This window comes from Geotrypetes seraphini, chromosome 5 (genome assembly GCF_902459505.1).
Source record: "Geotrypetes seraphini chromosome 5, aGeoSer1.1, whole genome shotgun sequence".
NCBI lineage: Eukaryota > Metazoa > Chordata > Amphibia > Gymnophiona > Dermophiidae > Geotrypetes > Geotrypetes seraphini.
The window spans coordinates 265,140,677-265,160,364 of NC_047088.1; the positions used below are offsets into that span (position 1 = coordinate 265,140,677).

At 43.4% G+C, this 19,688-nt stretch overlaps 1 protein-coding gene across 3 annotated transcripts in view; it reads right to left on the bottom strand.

Moving 5' to 3' along the window:
* The window catches only part of NHEJ1 (non-homologous end joining factor 1), a 270,794-nt gene that overhangs the window by 12,886 nt on the left and 238,220 nt on the right, over nt 1-19,688 (bottom strand). For all 3 annotated transcript variants that reach the window (XM_033947136.1, XM_033947133.1, XM_033947135.1), the window contains one exon: nt 4,713-4,818. In XM_033947136.1, the coding sequence (XP_033803027.1) occupies nt 4,713-4,818 (106 nt within the window). The remainder of the gene's footprint in view (nt 1-4,712; nt 4,819-19,688) is intronic.

Here is a 19,688-nt window from a genome sequence, read left to right on the forward strand (position 1 = left end):
GGAATGTATTGCTCAACATTGTATATGTTGTTGAAGATACAAAGACACGTAGAAAGTGTAATAAAGAATTCTGTTCAACAGCATAGAGTTTTGATAAAGGCAACGACCAAACTTGTCCATAGAATGGCCTTCGTGTCCCAGAGGCAATGGGGCATGAACTCTGGTAGGAAATATTTTTTTAGGATCGATTCCACCAATAATGAATGATGTGGAAGTTTTTAGGGTCGATTCCACCAATAATGAATGATGGAAGAAGTTGTGGACTATCAAATCCTGTAGTAGAGACAATTTTATAGAGTAAATTCATCTTCCCCAGAGCACCCTTGACAGATAAAGGCATCTCCCAATTTTTAAAAAAGGATCTGTTTAAACATTTCATGCAATGGCAATTTAAAGAGATCTTTGGAAGCCTCATGAAAGTTCAATATATTTTGAAATTCAGCATTTAATGAAGCATCAGCGTCCACTGAAACAGACAAATCTTTGCACAACTGGTTAATGTAAGCTGCAAAAGAGACTTCTACAGGAGAGGATCTTCTTCGGGAAAGTACTTCACCAACAGACTCGGGCTCAGAAAAGGAAAAACCACTCTGAGTCAGGCTTCGAATCAGAGAAAACATTGATGAAAAAATGAGTAGAAGACACCCTGCAACATTACCGGTACCGATCCAATGAAGAGGCAAAAGAGGATGGATGAACTTTCTGATGGCTCTTTAAAAAAGGAGGCCGACGGAAGGAGAACTCTGATGTTTTGGTCTGGAATGCCTCACAGAAGAAGAGGACTTATGGTGAGAAGAAGTAGAACTTCAATGCAAAGAACCATGCCTCGAAGAAGAACAGCGTTGAGAGACGCCTCATAGAAAATCCCTGAGAAGTATTTTGATGCTCCAGAGGATCGGTTGTATTGGTACCTTAATGCCACACAGTAGTATGGTCAGGTTGGACCAGTATCAAGGGAGTTGATTGTAGGAGATGCATGCAGTGCAACTTAGATAATAATGGCCATCTCTCTGTTAAGGAACTCATCGGTGATCAGGGCCCAAATACTGAAGACACCATTTATGGGGGTTGGCTATTGAAATAGGCCGCTGGCACCTACAGCACTTTTTAAACTCTGTCATAGGTTTCAACATGGGAAAAATCTCGTCGGTGAGATTAAACTCAAAGACGAAAGAAAGCCCCACTAAGGGAAAGACCCTCAAGGCCAAAGTCTGAGGTTCTAGAAAACTAAAATAAATATTTTTACTATCCTTTTTTTTATTTTTTTAAACTTAGAGTAGATAAAGTATACACAAAAACTAGAAAAACAACATAAAAGAAACACGAAGCGGGAAGGCAAGGCCGACTGAATAAAGTCCAGTCAAAAGAGACTTCTTTGCTCCGCGGAAAACGAAGAACTGAGGTACCGCAAGTTAGCACTGGGTGGGAAGGCACTTGTGATGTGCAATGCGGGCAGTCACAAAGCTTCTTAAAACTTAAAGTGACAGTTCAATTTTCATACTGTCTGTACTGGGCTCTGTGGATGACCTCTGTGGATCCCCTATATGTGACAATATGCTGCCTGCTTGTCCTAGATTAACCACTGTTCCTCCCCTACCCAAAACAGCTAAGAATAGTGGCAGCAGTAATTGTAGGCAGGGGTGGAAGGACCACTGGCATCTGCCAAGGCCTCAGCAAAAGCCCCCTCTTCCAACTCAATGGGGGCCCAGCAATACAGTACAATCACAGGAACTGATTGAGTGGCCTGATCTTGGGGTTTGGCAACGCAACGCAGTGCAGCACTGCACTTGTGGTAGGGAAGGCAGTTATTGTAGGGAAGCAAGATCATTTGCGAGACAGCAGGTAGCTCTGGGAGATATGCAGGGCTACTGGCGCTGCAACAAATATATGGCAAGGATGACAGCACTGGATATTCTTGGGAAGGCTGGCTATGGTATAACCTAATGAAAAGACTGGACTAACTTTATACCTATGACAATCAAAAGGTTTCACCTACAACTTGTATGTTGCCCCTTATTTTCAAATTTACAGGTTCTAAATTTTCATGTTATTTCTGCAGTTTACTCTCTTAAAAAAATTCCTGCTGAGTGAAAGCAGAATACTGTCTTATCATTCCCTCTGCAATTCCCCCACCTGAGCACGTTGTATAGAGGGTGGTGGATGCCTGGAATGCACTCTTGAGAGGTGGTGGAGAGGAAAACGGTGATGGAGTTTAAAAAGGCATGGGATGAACACAGAGGATCTAGAATCAGAAAATAATAGTAAACACTGAAGAACTAGGGCCAGTACTGGGCAGACTTGCACAGTCTGTGTCCGTATATGGCCATTTAATGGAGGATGAGCTGGGGAGGGCTTCAATGGCTGGGATGGTATAGATGGGTTGGAGTGGGCTTTGACGGAGATTTCAGTAGTTGAACCTAAGAACAGTCCCGGGCAAAGCTTTGGGTTCTTGCCCAGAAATAGCTAAGAAGAAGAAAAAAAAGAAAAAAAATTTAAATTGAATCAGGTTGGGCAGACTGGATGGACCATTCGGATCATAATCTGCCGTCATCTACTATGTTACTTTGTAGATGTACCTTCTTGTCCAGTTTGTCTGTAAATTCTTAAGCAGGGGTTGTCTTTTCTATGGGCTAGATTCACAAAGCAAACCAATTGTGTACCGATCGGTTTGCAACTCTTTTGCAACCAGATTTCCCTCCTGCACTATTCACTAACACCTGTAGCGATCCGATCCCGATCCTCCCATGCAAACTAGTGAAACCCCATGCAAAATAGCCAAGCGATTGATTCACTAACAATTGCTTGGCTTTTTTGAATCTGCCCCATAAAAAAAAAAATAAAATAAAAAACAGTCAGGCCTGTCAAAAAAACGGCTGAGGGCCCCCCTCCCCCAAAAAACAATCCCCCCCAGATAATCGATTCCCCCCCACGACCCACAAATAGCAGGAGGGATGCCAACTCCCTCCTACCACCAACTGAGTCATCCCCTGACCGGCACGCGACTCACCCCCTCCCCCCAGGCCTTGCACACCGCACCACCCCAACCGGCCCGGCCCACCCCTGGTCGGGCTTGGCCTGACCAGACACCTCCCCTATACCTAACAGTTAGAATCAGGAAGAGTGCTCAGTCCTTCCTGCTCTTTAGGCCTCCAGCGACATCTTCCAGAGCAGGAGGAACCGCAAAGTCCTCCTGCTTCCCTGATGATGCACCGCAAATGTAGGCCTTAGGCCCCGCCCCATTACATCATGTGATGCATGGGGAGGAGCCTAAGGCTCTGATTGGCTGAGGTGCCTCAGGCTCCTCCCTTGGGAGGGGCCTGTGGTGCCTGAGCCAATCAGGGACTTCCTTAGAGCTGAGCCTAAGGAAGTCCCTGATTGGTCAAAGTAATTGTCAATCAGGAACTTCCTTAGGCTCAGCCCTAAGGAAGTTCCTGATTGGCTCAAGCGCCACAGGCCCCTCCTAAGGGAGAAGCCCGAGGCGCCTCAGCCAGTCAGGGCCTTAGGCTCCTCCCTGTGCATCACATGATGCACAGGGGCGGAGCCTAAGGCCTACATTCGCAGTGCGTCATCAGGGAAGCAGGAGGAGGCGATGGAGCAGGAGGACTTTGCAGTTCCTCTTGCTCCGGAAGACGTTGCTGGAGGCCTAAGGAGCAGGAGGGACTGAGCACCCCTCCTGCTCCCAACTGTTAGGTACAGGGGAGGTGTCAGGTCAGGCCGGGCTGGTCAGGATGGTGTGGTGTGTCGGTTGGGGGTGGTACAGTATGCTAGTCAGGGGTGGGCCGGGCCGGGCCGGGGGTGGGACCCTCGCATCGGGTTGATTTTTTTGGTTTGGGGAGGGAGAGGGGAAGGAGCACTTGGGAGAGGGAGAGGGGGATTAATTTTTTTTAAGCCCTGACAGCAGTGACAGGAGGCTGCTTCTCCTGTCACTACTGTCAGGGTTCTAGTGATCCATGCAGTCTATTGGGGGCGTGTCTCCGATCACCCCCATTTGCATGCAGATGGTTGAGGAATGGGTTGGCCTGCCTCCAATTGCACACGGATCGGACACGGATCGGAGGGTTAGTGAATCTAGCCCTATGTTTTGATGTATAGCGCTGAATTTGTCTAGTAGCAATAGTAGAATGTGTTCTTCCTGAGTGATCTTGCCTGCTCCACTCATCTCACTTTTATTTTTCCAAGATAACACAGTAACATAGTAGATGATGGCAGGTAAAGACCTGCACGGTCTATCTAGTCTCCACAATAAGATAAACTAATGGCATGTGTTGCAATATAAGATATATATTCTTAATCTTGATCTGTCCTTGCCATTGTCAGGAACAGACCATAGAAGTCTACGCAGCAGTAGACATACTCCCCAATTACTGGAGCCACTGAAGCCCAGTCCAGGCTATCCAGATGTGTCTAGCCATAATTAGGGCTAGACAGATTGTATAAGTCTACCTGGCATTGGCCTTTCTTCCCCCCTCCCCCCAATTACTGGAATTGCCATCTAAGCACCACTACCTTTTATTTTACTTACAATCCTGTATGTTTATCCTATGCATTTTTGAATTCTGTTATTATTTTCACCTCCACCACACCACTGACATTTCTGAGTAGACAGAGGTTAGACAATAAAATGACTTCAGATAGCTTTCTGAGGATATCACCACGCATTAGTAATATTAACTGAAGAAGGCAAAGAGCTTTGTCTCGGCTCCTTCTCTCACCTGATAACTGGTGTTTGACTTCCTGTAACAGGACAGCAGTGTACAGATGCTGTAGACTTCCAGTGAATGCCATCCCATTTCCTCCTCTACATACATCTGGGAGACTCTGCAGGAGACAATGAGACCAAAACAATTTACCTGCATAATCTGTATAATACTATGGTAAATATATCTCTGGACCATAGGCACTTGTATTTATATCAATTCTGTGGCTGCTGGAAGTGTTCATGTCTAGATCTGGTTATTCTAGTACTCTCTGTACTGAAAACTATCTCAGAAAATGCTAACTCTATATTGTAACACCTTTACAGAAGCTCATGTATTGTAATATCATTACAGAAGCTCATGTAAACTGCTTTGAATTCACTCCCCAGTCATTAGTAGCAGTAGAGAAGTTTCCAATACACAATAGAATTACCCCCATATGCTCACCTCCTTGACTACTCCTGCTCCATCCCTGCTGACTCCACACATAATGGTATATTCACTCTTACAATGCTCCTGCTCCACACTTGCTGACTGCACTAGCTTCATCCTACAGCTCTTTAGCCCCCCCCCCTTCCCAATTGGCAGCTTCAACCCCATTTCTATGTGCTTTGAAAGTTAGCCGCTATATTTAATAAAACCATCAACCCAATCAATTAGTCCGTCAGAATTATTTGATAATCTGCCTTAAAATGTGGACTGTCTTCTTCAAATCCCTCAGAAATATATAATACAATATAACTATTACTTTCTACAATAGCTCTGTTTAGGTTACCATATATACTCGAATATAAACCGACTTGAATATAAACCGACTTGAATATAAACTGAGATAACCATTGTACACCAAAAGGTTGAATTGAATATAAACTCTATCATGGGGGAGGGAGGGGAGAGAGGGAGGATAAGTTATAATCAAGTGCCCTGCACCAAGCCCTCCTTTCCGACTTTCTTCCCTTCCTACCAGCCCTTGATGCCTACTACAGGCCTGCCTGAAGCACTGGTGGTCCAGTGGTGAGCTGAGACAGAAGCAATCCTTCCCACATCTTGTCCTGGCCGACTTTAAACCACCCCGCCTTCCTGATCTCTGCAGACTTTACCTCTAAAGCCCTGGTGGTCTAGCAGTGAAGTGAGGCAGGAGCGATCTGCCTACGCTCCTGCCCCATGAAAGCTGCGATCAAAAATGCCTGCCGTGAGTTCCCATTGCAGTCTTGCAAGACCAGAGGAACTCACGAGACTGCAACAGGAACTCACGACAGGCATTTCTGATTGTGGCTCTCATGGGATAGGAGAGTAGGAAGATTGCTCCAGCCCTGTTTCACCGCTAGACTACCAGATGAGGCCTGCAGGGGTCAGGGAGGGAGGCAGGGTAGTTTAGAATTTGCCGGGATAGGACGCAGGAAGGATCGCTCCTGTCACAGCTCACCGCTGGCAAGCTGACAGGAGGTCTGCAAAAGGTCCAGGCGGGGGTGGAGGGAGGGCACAGACCAGAGGACTCAAATATAAACTCAGATCCCCATTTTTGGGCTATTTTTTGGCCCAAAAATCTCGGTTTATATTTAGGTATATATGGTACATTTCTGTGAACTGGCCTGTATATGTACAGTCTCCTGCATGGTAAATCTGCATTGTTCTTCACTGTATAAACACCTTTACTGAATATGTACAGTCCTCATTGTATCTTCGCTGTAAATGTACAGTCTCTTACACTGTAAACCGCTCTGAACTGTTTGTGGTACTGCGGTATACAAAATAAAGTTATTATTATTATTAATTGTGTAGCTTCTCAGAACAGAGGTGTCAGGAAGCAAAAAACCTATTTTCCCAATCCACCTCTTCAGTAGCAATGCCAAGGACTCAACCTTCATCAAAAAAAGCAATCATTCACAGAAGTAAGGGAGTCAAGACTTCAACCAATCACATGTAAGAGCAACAAAACCATCCTATATCCACTAGCTAATCTATAAAAGCGTTTGTTAAGATGTCATTCCATGAGCTGAAAAAAGCTTAGGTTTTATTGATATAGGTCACACATACAAAGCAACTAAAAACGGGCCTTCAAGTACATTCAGATTCATCAACTACCAGAGCCTACTGAGACCCAAATACTCAGAAAATAAAGCTTGGAAGTACCATATATACCCAAATATAAACCAAGGGTAACCTTTATTTTCCCAAAAACAGGGGAGGGGGAAGGTTGACATGAGTATAAACCTATATTCAAGTATAGGTATTGGTGGTCCAGTAGGAGCTGAGACAAGAGCAATCCCTCCTTGTCCTGTCCCGGCCGGCTCTGCACCCCTCCCCAACCTGTTGCAAGCGTTCCCCTCTTAATGCAACACTCAACATGTTCAAGCAAATGGTTTTAAAAGATTTTTATATTATGTGAAAGAATTCATCCACGAGATCAAAATACAAACTTTCATTTGAAGAACGTGGTGCTCTTACGTCTTTGCAAAATGTCTATTCACTTATTATAAAGAGTGCTGATAAAGGTGGTGCCATAACCATTCCAGATAAAAGTAAATATATTTCACAAGCAGAATGTCATTTGAGTGTCAAGGAAGCTTATATTAGAATTACGTTAGATCCAACCAAAGTCTTCAATCAATAATCCGTTACTTAACATCGAAAGGACTAACCATGAGGGACTTAGGCTCCTTTTACTAAGGTGCCCTAGTGGTTTTAGCACATGCAGGAAATTACCACATGCTATGCTTCTAGAACCAATGCTGGCGTTAAGGTCTAGTGCGTGCTATTCTGCATGTTAAAGCCCTAGCCCACCTTAGTAAAAGCAGCCCTATAATTTTAACATCCAATTGCTCCTGTTTTGTACTTTTGGCTGAAAATTCAGGTTTATTTAAAATTTGATAACCACCTTATCAAAATTCAAAGCGGTTTTACATAATATATATATAAACAGGGTCTAATAAAAATGTACATTAAAAAGAAATTTCATACAGCCTCCAGGTAGACCTATTCTGTCAGCAAGAGGATCGTCATTGGAACCACTCTCCATGTTTGTTGACTCTTTTTTGAAAACAGAACTTTCTAAATGGGACTCAAAACCCTTTTTGTCAAGACAACAATTTTAACATGGAAGATGGCCCTTTTTCTCTGCTTACATTGGATGTGGCTTCTTTTTACACATCTATTCTACAACAAGATACAGTGGAAATAATTTGCAGGGTATTAGATGCCAGACCAAGACCTCATAACAGTTCTTCAGAATTCCTGGTCCATTTATCATGTTTAGCAATGTGTGAATTATTTTTTTATTTTAGATGTCAAATTATATAAACAGACTAGTGGAATGGCGATGGGAGCTATTTTTGCTCCATCAATTGCAAATTTATAGACCAGGTCATCTCCATATAATAAAGCTCGACTCGGTTTACAATGAAAATAAACTTAAAACTTACAATTTTGAGAATAACTAGATTTATAAGATTTTGCAGAAGGATTGAAATGAAACTAGTTCTCTTAACCTTTGGACAGGCTTCCATCAGGAGTTAACAAGTTTTGTCAATTGGCTCAATACATGTGATCGGCACATTCAGTTTGTTAAAACTTTTTCTGACAAATAAATTCAATTTTTGGATATATTGATAGTTAATGAAAACAATTGTCACCAAGAATTTTGAGAAACCCACAACTAGAAAACACTTTTCTTGTTTTTTCTAGTTGTCATATATGTAACGCAAAAAAATACGATCATGTCACTCCTCTCTTGTACAAAGCACACTGGTTACCGGTAGAATACAGAATTAGCTATACAATTCTTTTATTAACATTCAAAACCAGACAGAATAAGCAACCTGAATTCATTGACAGGTTGCTCATTCCATCTAACCCCTCTAAGACTCTTTGATCCTTGAATCAGAACCTTCTGTCAATTCCGTCCTTGAAACATATCAATAGAATGAGATCAAACATCTTTTACAGTGACCACTTCCACTCTATGGAACTAGCCCTACCTATTAACGCGAAGAATCATCGCTAAATCAATTCAAAACAAAACTAAAAACATTCTTATTTTTGGATGCATTTGAAACCTAACTGCCCTTATAAGGGTGAGCGTGGCTCAGTGTACAGGTGAAGGAAGTGATCAGAGACAAGAAAACTTCATTTAAGGAATTGTAAAGGTCAAAAACAAACAAAAACTGGAACAAGCACAAACAACATCAACGCAGATGCCATAAGGCAGTAAAAGGGGCCAAAAGAGACTACGAGGAAAAAATAGCCAAGGAGGCAAAGAACTTCAAGCCGTTCTTTCGATATATTAAGGGGAAACGACCCACGAAGGAAGCGGTGGGACCGTTGGATGACTATGGAATAAAGGGAGCGCTAAAAAAGGACAAAGCAATTGCCGACAAACTGAACACATTTTTTGCATCTGTATTTACTGAAGAAGATGTACACAGCATACCGGAACCCATCAGGCTATATGCTGGAAATGAAAACGGAAGGCAGACAGGATTGATGGTCAGTCAAGAGGAGGTGTGTAGGCAGACTGATAGGCTTAAGAGCGATAAATCCCCGGGACCGGATGGCATCCATCCGAGGGTCATCAAGGAACTGAAAGGGACCATAGCTGAACTGCTTCAACTAATAGCCAATCTGTCGATCAAATCGGGAAAGATTCTGTAAGACTGGAAGGTGGCGAATGTTACGCCGATCTTCAAGAAAGGTTTGAGGGGAGATCCGGAAAACTACAGACCTGTGAGTCTGATCTCAGTACCGGGAAAGATGGTAGAGTCACTGATAAAGGACAGCATCATTGATCACCTTGGACACAGGCTGATGAGGACCAGTCAGAACGGTTTTAGGAAAGGCAGGTCGTGTTTGACGAACTTGCTGTACTTCTTTGAGGGAGTAAACAGACAGATAGACAAGGGCGATCCAGTCGACATTGTATATCTGGATTTTCAGAAGGCGTTCAACAAGGTTCCACATGAACGACTACTTTGGAAAATTGCGAGCCATGGAATCGAGGGTGGATTAAAATCCACTCACGTGGATTAAAAACTGGTTGGAGCATAGGAAACAGAGAGTGGGGGTAAATGGGCAATACTCAGACTGGAAGAGCGTCACCAGTGGGGTGCCGCAGGGCTCGGTGCTTTGACCCGTACTCTTCAACATCTTTATAAACGATCTGGACATAGGTGTGACGAGCGAGGTGATTAAATTTGCGGACGATACAAAGTTATTCAGAGTAGTGAAGACGCAGGGGGATTGAGAAGATCTGCAATGTGACATAATCAGGCTCGAGGAATGGGCATCGACATGGCAGATGAGGTTCAACGTGGATAAGTGTAAAGTGATGCATGTCGGTAACAAAAATCTCATGCACAAATACAGGATGTCTGGGACGGTATTTGGAGAGACCTTCCAGGAAAGGGACTTGGGAGTTTTGATCGACAAGTTGATGAAGCCATCCACGCAATGTGTGGCGGTGACAAAAAGGACAAACAGAATGCTAGGAATAACCAGTGCTGGACGCAGTACTCCAGGTGAGGGCGCACCATGGCCCGATATAGCGGCATGATAACCTTCTCCGGTCTATTCGTGATCCCCTTCTTTACCATAGAAATGATAAGTAGTAGTGTTTCTAGTGGCATACAGTTCCACTTAGAACATAAGAATTGCTTCTGTTGGGTCAGACCAGTGGTCCATCGTGCCCAGCAGTCCGCTCACGCGGCGGCCCCCAGGTCAAAGATATGTGCCCTAAGCGAGACCAGCCCTACCTGCGTTCGTTCTGGTTCAGCAGGAACTTGTCTAACTTTGTCTTGAATCCCTGGAGGGTGTCATTAACAGGAATGTGGAACCATGAAAAAGAACAGCCTCAGCCACAGACAGTGTGCACCATAATGGCAGAGGTGGAGAAAGAATCCATTCTTTCAGATCACCTCAGATGTTAAATGTTTTGTGTACTCTCTAGTGTAGGCTCTTTCTCAGGGCTGGTGTTTATGAGGCAAACAAGGAGCTGCCCAGCCCTACACATATCTGAATATGATGGACACATAACCTGTTGATGGACCTTTAGACTCCCTTCAAATTTCTGCTCCGAGTCCCACCATGTTTAACACCAACCCTATGGTTTCTATATAGGGCAGTGTTTCTCAACACATAGTATGCATATCCTTAGTGTACGTGGCCTGGCCACCACGGAGGATGTTCCCACCCGTCCGTAGAAGCCACTGTGGCTGGGGATCTCACCTCCCTGCCCACCCCCTACCAGGGATCCCTCCCTCCCACAGTGAGGCAGATTTCAAATAGAACACAGAGAGGGAAATTCACACTTTCAGGAAGTGGGGAATTCCCTTACTATTTTACAAGAGGTTCTGCCAAATGTACAGCCTCTTGTAAAATATATGCAGGACCACACAGCAAAGTCCTTTCACGTACAGAGGGAGCTGTAGATTTTAGAAAGCTTCACGTGAGGATCACCAGTGTACAACCATTCAGCTCCCCCACACAGATATGGGAGCAGCTTTCTAAAGTTGTTGATCTCTCTTAAGAACCCCAATCCCAGCTATTCATGTGAGCTCTCCACTTCAAACAAGCCCCCACCCTAACTTCATGTCTCCTCCTCTATTAGAGCCCTGCTAGAGCACTCATCCCATTTCAGTCCACTTAGGGAATATAAACCCCATTATTTCATGTCCCCAGATGGACAACATCATGAAATGTGGCAGCCTTTTTCCAGCTATGGATTAGGAAAGAAAAATGCTCCTACACCCACCCTTTCCTAACCTGGGAATCAACTACCTTGATGACAAAAGACAAAGTACAGAGCCTAAGAATTACTCTCGACTCAAACCTATCACTCTCCAAAGACATCTCAAAAGTAGTCTCTTCATCCTTTTACTACCTCCAACAGCTCCGAAAGAAACTACTTCATGGATCATGACTTCACCCAACTGCTCTATGCTTTTGTCCTTACACACCTGGATTACTGCAACACTTTATTCAACGGTCTTACAGCAAAAAACACCAAACGACTACAGCAAGTTCAAAATGCAGCAATAAGACTACTGAAAAACTTACAAACTCATGACCCAGTCTCTCCAGCACTGATATTGGCCCACTGGCAGCCTGTAACCAAACACTGCATTTTCAAAGGCCTAATGTTGTCCAATTACAGACCCATAGCGAGTACCCCCTTGTTCACCAAACTGTTGGAAGGACTGGTCAACCTGGAATTAGTAAACCACTTAGACAAATTCAATCTCCTAAACGAACATCAATTTGGATTCAGAAAAGGATAAAGCACTGAGACAGTCCTAGGCTCTATCCTCAACCACCTATACGATCTCTTCAGTAAAGGTACCAGCGCCCTGATCCTACAATTAGACTTTAGTAGTGCTTTTGACCTAGTGGACCATCAAATAATGCTGAATTGCCTAGACAAAATGGGTCTCTCGGGAACAGTTTGGAACTGGTTTCAAGGCTTTTTAACTAAACGATCTTATCAAGTGGTCTACGACGGGAACTATTCTAACTCTTGGAAAAGCCCATCGGGAGTTCCTCAGGGTTCCCCTCTATCTCCCACCTTGTTTACATTACATTACATTACTGATTTCTATTCCGCCTCAACCTTGCAGTTCTGGGCGGATTACAAAAGAAACATCTGGACATTTCCAGGATGATTGCAAAGAGACTTCTGGACTTTTCCAGAAGAGTTACAAGAAGAAGAACATTTCGAGAGGAGTTACAAGAAGAATGGTGTAGTATAGTTTAGGGAATGGGATACGGCAAGGAGGATTGGGCTATTCCAGTGGATATACAATTCGGGATGCTGTACAGATAGGATATAGTGCAGTTTCAGTATATATGCAGTTAGGGAAGCAGTTGACAAGCTTGGGCTTTGAGGGGAAGGGTAACTGGTGAAGGAGGGAGGATGGGGGAGTAACACTGAGGGGAATCCAGGTTGGAGTTACGACATCTGTATAAATTTTTTGAATAGATGGGTTTTGATTTCTTTGCGAAAAGATTTGAAATCACTTGTTGTCATCAGCAGGTTGGAGATGGAGTGGTCCAATTTCGCTGCTTGCGTCGCTAGTAGACTGTCAAACATCTTCTTACACTGGGTGCCTTTGAGTGGGGGGTAGGTAAATGGAGTCTTAGATCTTCTTTGTCTAGCGGCGAGGTTTTGGTTCAGGCGGTTGTTTAGGTAATTGGGGGCTGAGCCATTTATTGCTTTGAATAATAGACAGTATAATTTGAATTGGATTCGCGCTTGTATTGGTAACCAGTGTGAGTCTAGGTAGGCAGTGGTGACGTGGTCAAATTTTCTCAGTGAGTAGATCAGTCTGAGTGCAGTGTTTTGGACTGTAATTGTTTTATCATTGTTGCAGGGCAAGGCAGTTAGAGGATGTTGCAGTAGTCCAGTAAACCTAGTACTAGGAATTGGACTACGAGCCTATATTGCTCTTTGTCGAATAATTTTCTGATTTTACGTAAATTGCGCATGGTTAGAAATGCTCTCTGGGTGGTCTTGTTGATATGGGCTTGCATTGTGCAGCATCTGTCTATTGTTACTCCCAGGAGTTTAAGGGTGGGTTGTATATGGTATTTGGTGGAGTTAATTTCTAGCTCTGTGGTGGAGGGGTTCTTATCCTTTTTGAGGAGTAGAAATTTTGTTTTGTCCGTGTTCAGTTTCAGTTTGTGGTCTGTCATCCATTTTTCCACTGTTTGTAGGGTTTTTTTCCAATTTTTCTGTAAAAGTGGGGTCAGGAGAATCGAAGGGTAGAAATATGGAGATACGATCAGCATAGCTGAAAGAGGTTACATTTAGGTTGTCTAGGGTGGAACCCAGAGAGGATAAAAAGAGGTTGAAGAGAGTAGGTGAGAGTGGTGATCCTTGAGGTACCCCGCAGGGGTTGGACCATGGATCTGATTTAAGATTGTTTGATTTAACTCTATAAGATCTGGTTTTATGGAATCCTTAGAACCAGTTATATACCCTGCCTGAAATCCCTATGGCTTCTAGTGTCTGTAGTAGGATGGTGTGGTCAACCAGATCGAATGCTGCGGATAGATCAAGTTGAATTATCAGCATCCTTCTGCCTTTGCTGAGGTGCTGTCGGGCTGTGTCTAGTAGGGTTACTAGTAGGGTCTCCATGCTGTGGTTGAATCTGAACCCCGATTGAGAGGGGTGGAGAAGATTGTGGTCTTCCAGGTAATTTATGAGGTATTGGGTAACAAGTCCTTCTATAATTTTGACATATATTGGTATTGAGGCGATGGGTCTATAGTTAGCGGGGTTATCTATTAGGCCTTTGTGATACTTTACAATTGGAGTGATTTTGATTTCTCCTAGGTGCTGCAGGAATTGACCTTCAGTGAGAGTAATTTGGATCCATTGCATGAGGCTGGCCCTAAATTTGGGGGTGGCGTTAGTTATCAGATATGAAGGGCAGTGGTTCAGGTCACATGAGGCTTGACTATATTTTTTGTAGAGTCGATTCATATCTGTCCAGTTTAGTCCAGACCCTGTCTGCTGCAATGGCTTCTCCTATTGGGGGATTTGTTGTTATCTCAACTAGGTGGGGTCGTGTGTTATTGAAGATAGTCCTGAATGTTGTGATCTTGTTTTTGAAGTGGTCTGCGAGTTGGGTGGCTGTTGGTGGGTGCTTTCCTTGAGCTGCTAGGTAAGGTTTGATGTCGCTGAGGTTTTTTACTAGGTTGAAAAGTTTTTTTGAGTCTATAGACTCCGTGCCTACCAGCTTGGAGTAGTAATCTTTTCTTGTTTCCTTGAGCTTGGTCTTGTATTGTTTGATAAGACTTCTCCATGCTATTTTGGATTGATGTTGGTTATTTTTTTTCCAGTTTCTTTCCATTTGTCTGCAGTGCCTTTTGAGTTGGAGAAGTTCGGCATCGAACCATTTGTCTGATTATCTGCAGATTTTGTGTTTTAATTTTATTGGAGCTAGCTCATTTAGGAATGTTTCGCTTAATGTTTGCCATTGCGGATGAATTCTTTGGGATCTATGGATTCGATTTCGGGATCTGCTTTATCCCAGAATGTGGTTGGTTCAATTTTTGGGCGGGTTTTGATGGGGGATTTGTGGGGTTTGTGTTTGTAATTGCATTGAGCCCAGTTGATATTGAAGGTGTATTTATAATGATCTGACCAGAGGGAGGGGTTCCAGGATCCGTTTGAGATGTGTATTTCAGGTGTGTGAGGTTGTTGTGTCATGAATGCTGCAATATCTAGTTGGTGGCCTTTTTCGTGTGTGGGTTGGGTCACCTACTACAAAAGCTAAACCTAACTTACTATATATACGAAGATGACATCTCTATCGTAATTCCTGTGACCAATGCCACCATAAATCACATCTCCCATATCATGTCTGAAATTGAACAATGGACTATCAATTTCAAACTGAAACTGAATTCAGAAAAGACGAAAATATTCTTGGCAAGCCCAAAGGACAAAATCACTACAACAATAATACATCTAAACGGTCACGATCACCCACTATCTAAAACGATAAAAATCCTAGGAGTCACCTTAGATACCCACTTGACCCTGATCGAACACACTAATTCGGTGACAAAAAGTGCTTTTCCACACTATGGAAACTAAAAACCATAAAAAAAATACTTCGATCTGCTATCTTTTAAAATACTGGTACAGTCATTGATTCTATCCACCCTGGACTACTGCAACGTCATTTATGTGGATATACCTAAAAAGAACCGTGAGAAAATTAAGAATTTTATGACACACTGTACTCACTGTCTGTTCAATGTTCTCTTCACAATTTGTATCCAGCTATTTGCTGGCTTTTTTAAAACCATTTCAATGTAAGTTGCCAAAAAAAAAAGCCTATGTATATCTTTCCTCTTGCCAATTTGCACCATGTAATCACTGACCGCCCAGTGATCTCTTCCTTATTTGTACACTGTAATTCGCTGTAATCTCTTCTTTATCTGTACACTGTAATTCGCAGACTGTACAGCTAATCTTCTCTGTGAACCGCCTAGAAGTTGCAAGATTATGGCGGTATAGAAAAATAAAGTTATTATTATTATTATTATAAATCCCTCTACAACATGACACCCAAATACTTCTCAGACAAACTTCCTCTCTACACCCCAATGAGAATGCTACGCTCCCAAGATGAAATATAGCTACATACACCATCAGGACACTCTCTCCAATTCCAGACAGCCTGGAAATGATCCTATTGCCATTTCTTACCAAACCTCTGGAACAGCTTACCTCCTCATATCAGAGCCCTTAAAGGACTTAACTTTAGAAAAGCTGTAAAAACCTACCTCTTTGCCTGGTCACTCCCTCAACACTTCACTAGCATCAGTAAGTAATCCTATATGAAGTGGTGGGAGTTCATTATGGGGTGCTGATTGGAGAGGGTTGTACTGCTGAAGGACCCTAAATGAGGAAGAGGGAGTACTGGTCTCAGGGCGAAAGTCTCAGTGGGGTGAGTGGGAAGATTTGGTATCAGGAGGGGCAAATTTTGGTGTTTACAGCTATTCCTACAGGAGGCTCTTAAATGTTCCTTGGGACAACTGTAAATACTGAAGTCTTACAATTCTCATTACGGACATGGATTTTCTATGTGAAATAGGGAATCCAAGTCTGTATTGTAGAGCTGCCCAGACCGCTCCCTCTCCCTACCCTACTCATGCCCCCTTTCCATGTGGCTAGCCTCTCTTTCAAAATGGCATTTACATTTTTGGATCTCTCCAGATGTTTAAATGATCCTGGGGGAGTCCTTCTACAATAAAGGCCACCTTGGGTGAATCTTTTTATAAAGGCAGTTAATAAATCCCAATAAATAAATAAAGAGAGAGAGAAAGAGAAAGAAAGAAAGGGAGAGAGACAGAAAATGGACAAATGGGAATAGCTAAGAAAGCATCAGGTACCTGTGTTACAGCCAGTACTGTGCAATGTTCACCCCAGAAATGCCGCAAAAGAGGAAGGCGTTTTAAATTTTATTGCTATGATTCAAAGAACATCTTACCTTTAGTATATCCCTTAGTACAGAAGAAAATTGTATTATAGGAACATCTCTGGTATGGAAACTATTCCTGTTATAAGAACATTCCATCTCACAAGAACATTCATCTATTCCTTAATGTGTTCCTTCCTTCTAACATTGTGCTCCTTGTAAAATCTTCATTTCCTGGTCCATCAATAACGAAAGTGGCTTCAGTATCTTAATGCTACGAGTGCTCACATCCCAAAAATATCGCCACACTTCAAAAACCACAATAACTAGACTTGAAATACTGCTGGGGACACAGGTCTGGATATCAAAGCAGATTAAACAGCATCACAAAGGAAACCCAAAGGAAAAGTGCATTGCAGTTTGGTAGGAGGCTGTAATATGTAATCTGGACTTTGATTACAGGCACTGCTCAGAGTGTGTCCTAATTTTCTCCACCAGCAACAGTCTCTCTGTCCCATCTTCCTGGTGTCTCTGCCAGTTGGATTTAGATTTTAGGTTTAGTTACTCGCTCTTTCCAACTCTATGGTTAAGGCAACTTACAAACAGGTACACACAGAACGTTATTCCCCTGTCAAAGTGAATTTAACAATCTAAAATTGTACCTGAGGCAATGGAGAGTGAAATGACTTGTCCAAAGTTGCAAAGAGTGTCAGTAGGAGAATATATGACCTCTGGAACTCTGTCCTTCCTAGATAAGAGTAATTCAATCTTCAGGCAGCCGGCAGCAACAATGAGGTGAGCCTGCTGCTGCCAGCCTGCCCTGGAAGCTGCCTTTCTGCAGGTGCCGCCTACAAGGGAACAGGCATTTGCTGCAAAGAAGTGGCTTCCAGGGCAGGCTGGCGGCAGCAGGCTCACCTCGTTGCTGCTGCCGAATGCTTAAGGCTGTAATTACAGCAGCTTGGGAGGAGGTAGGTGGGGGAGTCGGGAGCTGGAGAAATAGGTCATGAGGGGAAGGAGCATCAAAGGAAGGAGGTTGAAGAATCAACATCACCGATCGGGAGAAGAGAGGAAGGGAGTGGAGAAACAGCATGCAGGGAAAGAGGGCTGGAAAAACATTGTAGAAAGGAGAAAGTGCTAGAGAAAAGAGCATGGAGTAAGTTAGTGCTGGATAGGAGGGGAGAGATAGAAACAGCAGGAGAGGAGGTTGGATGTGGAGAGAGAGGGGCTGGGGGGTTGGAAAGAGAGAGAGAAAGAAGAACCCACATGAGAGGGGGGTTGAAAGGAGAGAGGGGGGGGCACCCATAGAAACATGATGGCAGATAAAGGCCAAATGGCCCATCTACTCTGCTCATCCACAGTAATCATTATCTCTTCCTCTCTCTAAGAGATCCCAGGCTTTCTTGAATTCAGACACAGCCTCTGTCTCTACACCCTCTTCTGGAAGACTGTTCCACACATCTACCACCCTTTCTGTAAAAAAGTATTTCCTTAGATTACTCCTGAGCCTATCACCTCGTAACTTCATCCTCTGCCCTCTCATTCCAGAGTTTCCTTTCAAATGAAAGAGACTTGACTCATGTGCAGTTACATTATGTAGGTATTTAAACATCTCTATCATATCTCTCCTCTCCTGCCTTCCCTCCAAAGTATACAGATTGAGATCTTTAAGTCTGTCCCCATACGCCTTATAATGAAGATCACATACCATCTTAGTAGCCTTCCTCTTGACCGACTCTATCCTTTTTATATCTTTTTGAAGGTGCGGCCTCCAGAATTGTACACAATATTCTAAATGAGATCTCACCAGAGTCTTATATAGGGGCATCAATACCTCCTTTTTTCTTCAGGCCATACCTCTCCCTATGCAATCTAGCATCCTTCTAGTTTTCGTCATCACCTTTTCAACCTCTTTCCCATGGGGAAGGAGTGTTGGAGGGAGGGAGAGAGAAGTACTAAAAGGGTACAGAGGATGGAAAGGGGGACTTATCAACAAGGTTAGAAACCCCTTTAAGTCTTCTTAGGACATAAAAGCCAGATTTAATTATAGCCAATATCTGTGTTGTGAATAATTGGGAATCAATAATTATTGCAAAAAAATATATACCAACTCAACTCTAAAAAGATTTTTTGGAAAATCATTTCATGAAATACTGCAACTACTGAATTTAATATAAGGAGAAAAAAAAGCCTCAGAACCCCATGAAATCTTGCTGAAAGACTGGAAAGGGTAAAGGGTATGTACCTCACTGGCTCCTTAAACAGCATTGATAAATGCTTATTAAATTTTGTTTTTTCCCAATTCTTTATTCATTTTTTCATTTTACATCAAGTGTACAATATTACATCAATTAAATCATACATATCTGCTGCTGCTCCCGGTCCAAGTCGGGAGGCACTGTGGTTCGAGGGTAGGTAAAGTAGATGTTGAAAAAGTTGATCAAACCCGATGGTGCAGCGTCGAGGGGGAGGATATTAACTGTAAATATCCTAAAAACCCAGCTACCAGTGAGGTCCACAAGACAGGTTTCAGATGTCAGAGAAGGCTTCCGACACAGGTGCGGATCGTGTGATGAGCCACTGTCACCCGTGGCTTTGAACTGAAAAATGAATTTGGCAAGGGAGGCGGCCAGAAACGAGGAAGAGAAATGCTGCTGCTGCACAGGGAGGGGGGGAGGGAAGAGAAATGCTGCTGCTGCACCCAATTGAGGAGAGAGAGGGAAGGAGGGAGAAGGAAGACGAGGGAGAGGAGAGGAACGAGAAATGCCAAGTCCATGGGAGGGAGGGAGGGAAAGGAAAGAAGGAAAGGAGATACCAGACCATGGAGGGGGAGGGAGAGATGCCAGGACTTGGGGGGAGGGAAGGAGACAGATGCCAGACCAGGAGAGAGAAAGGAGGGAGGGAGGGATAGAAAGGATGGAGAGAGATGTCAGGGAGGGAAGGCAAGAGATAGGAAGGGAAGATAAGACATGGAAAAGTAGATTTTGAGAAGAAAGCAGAAAAATTGAATGTTAAGTTAATGCCAAAGATGGATGCAAGGCAGAAAGTGAAGACAGAGAGAAAAACAGTC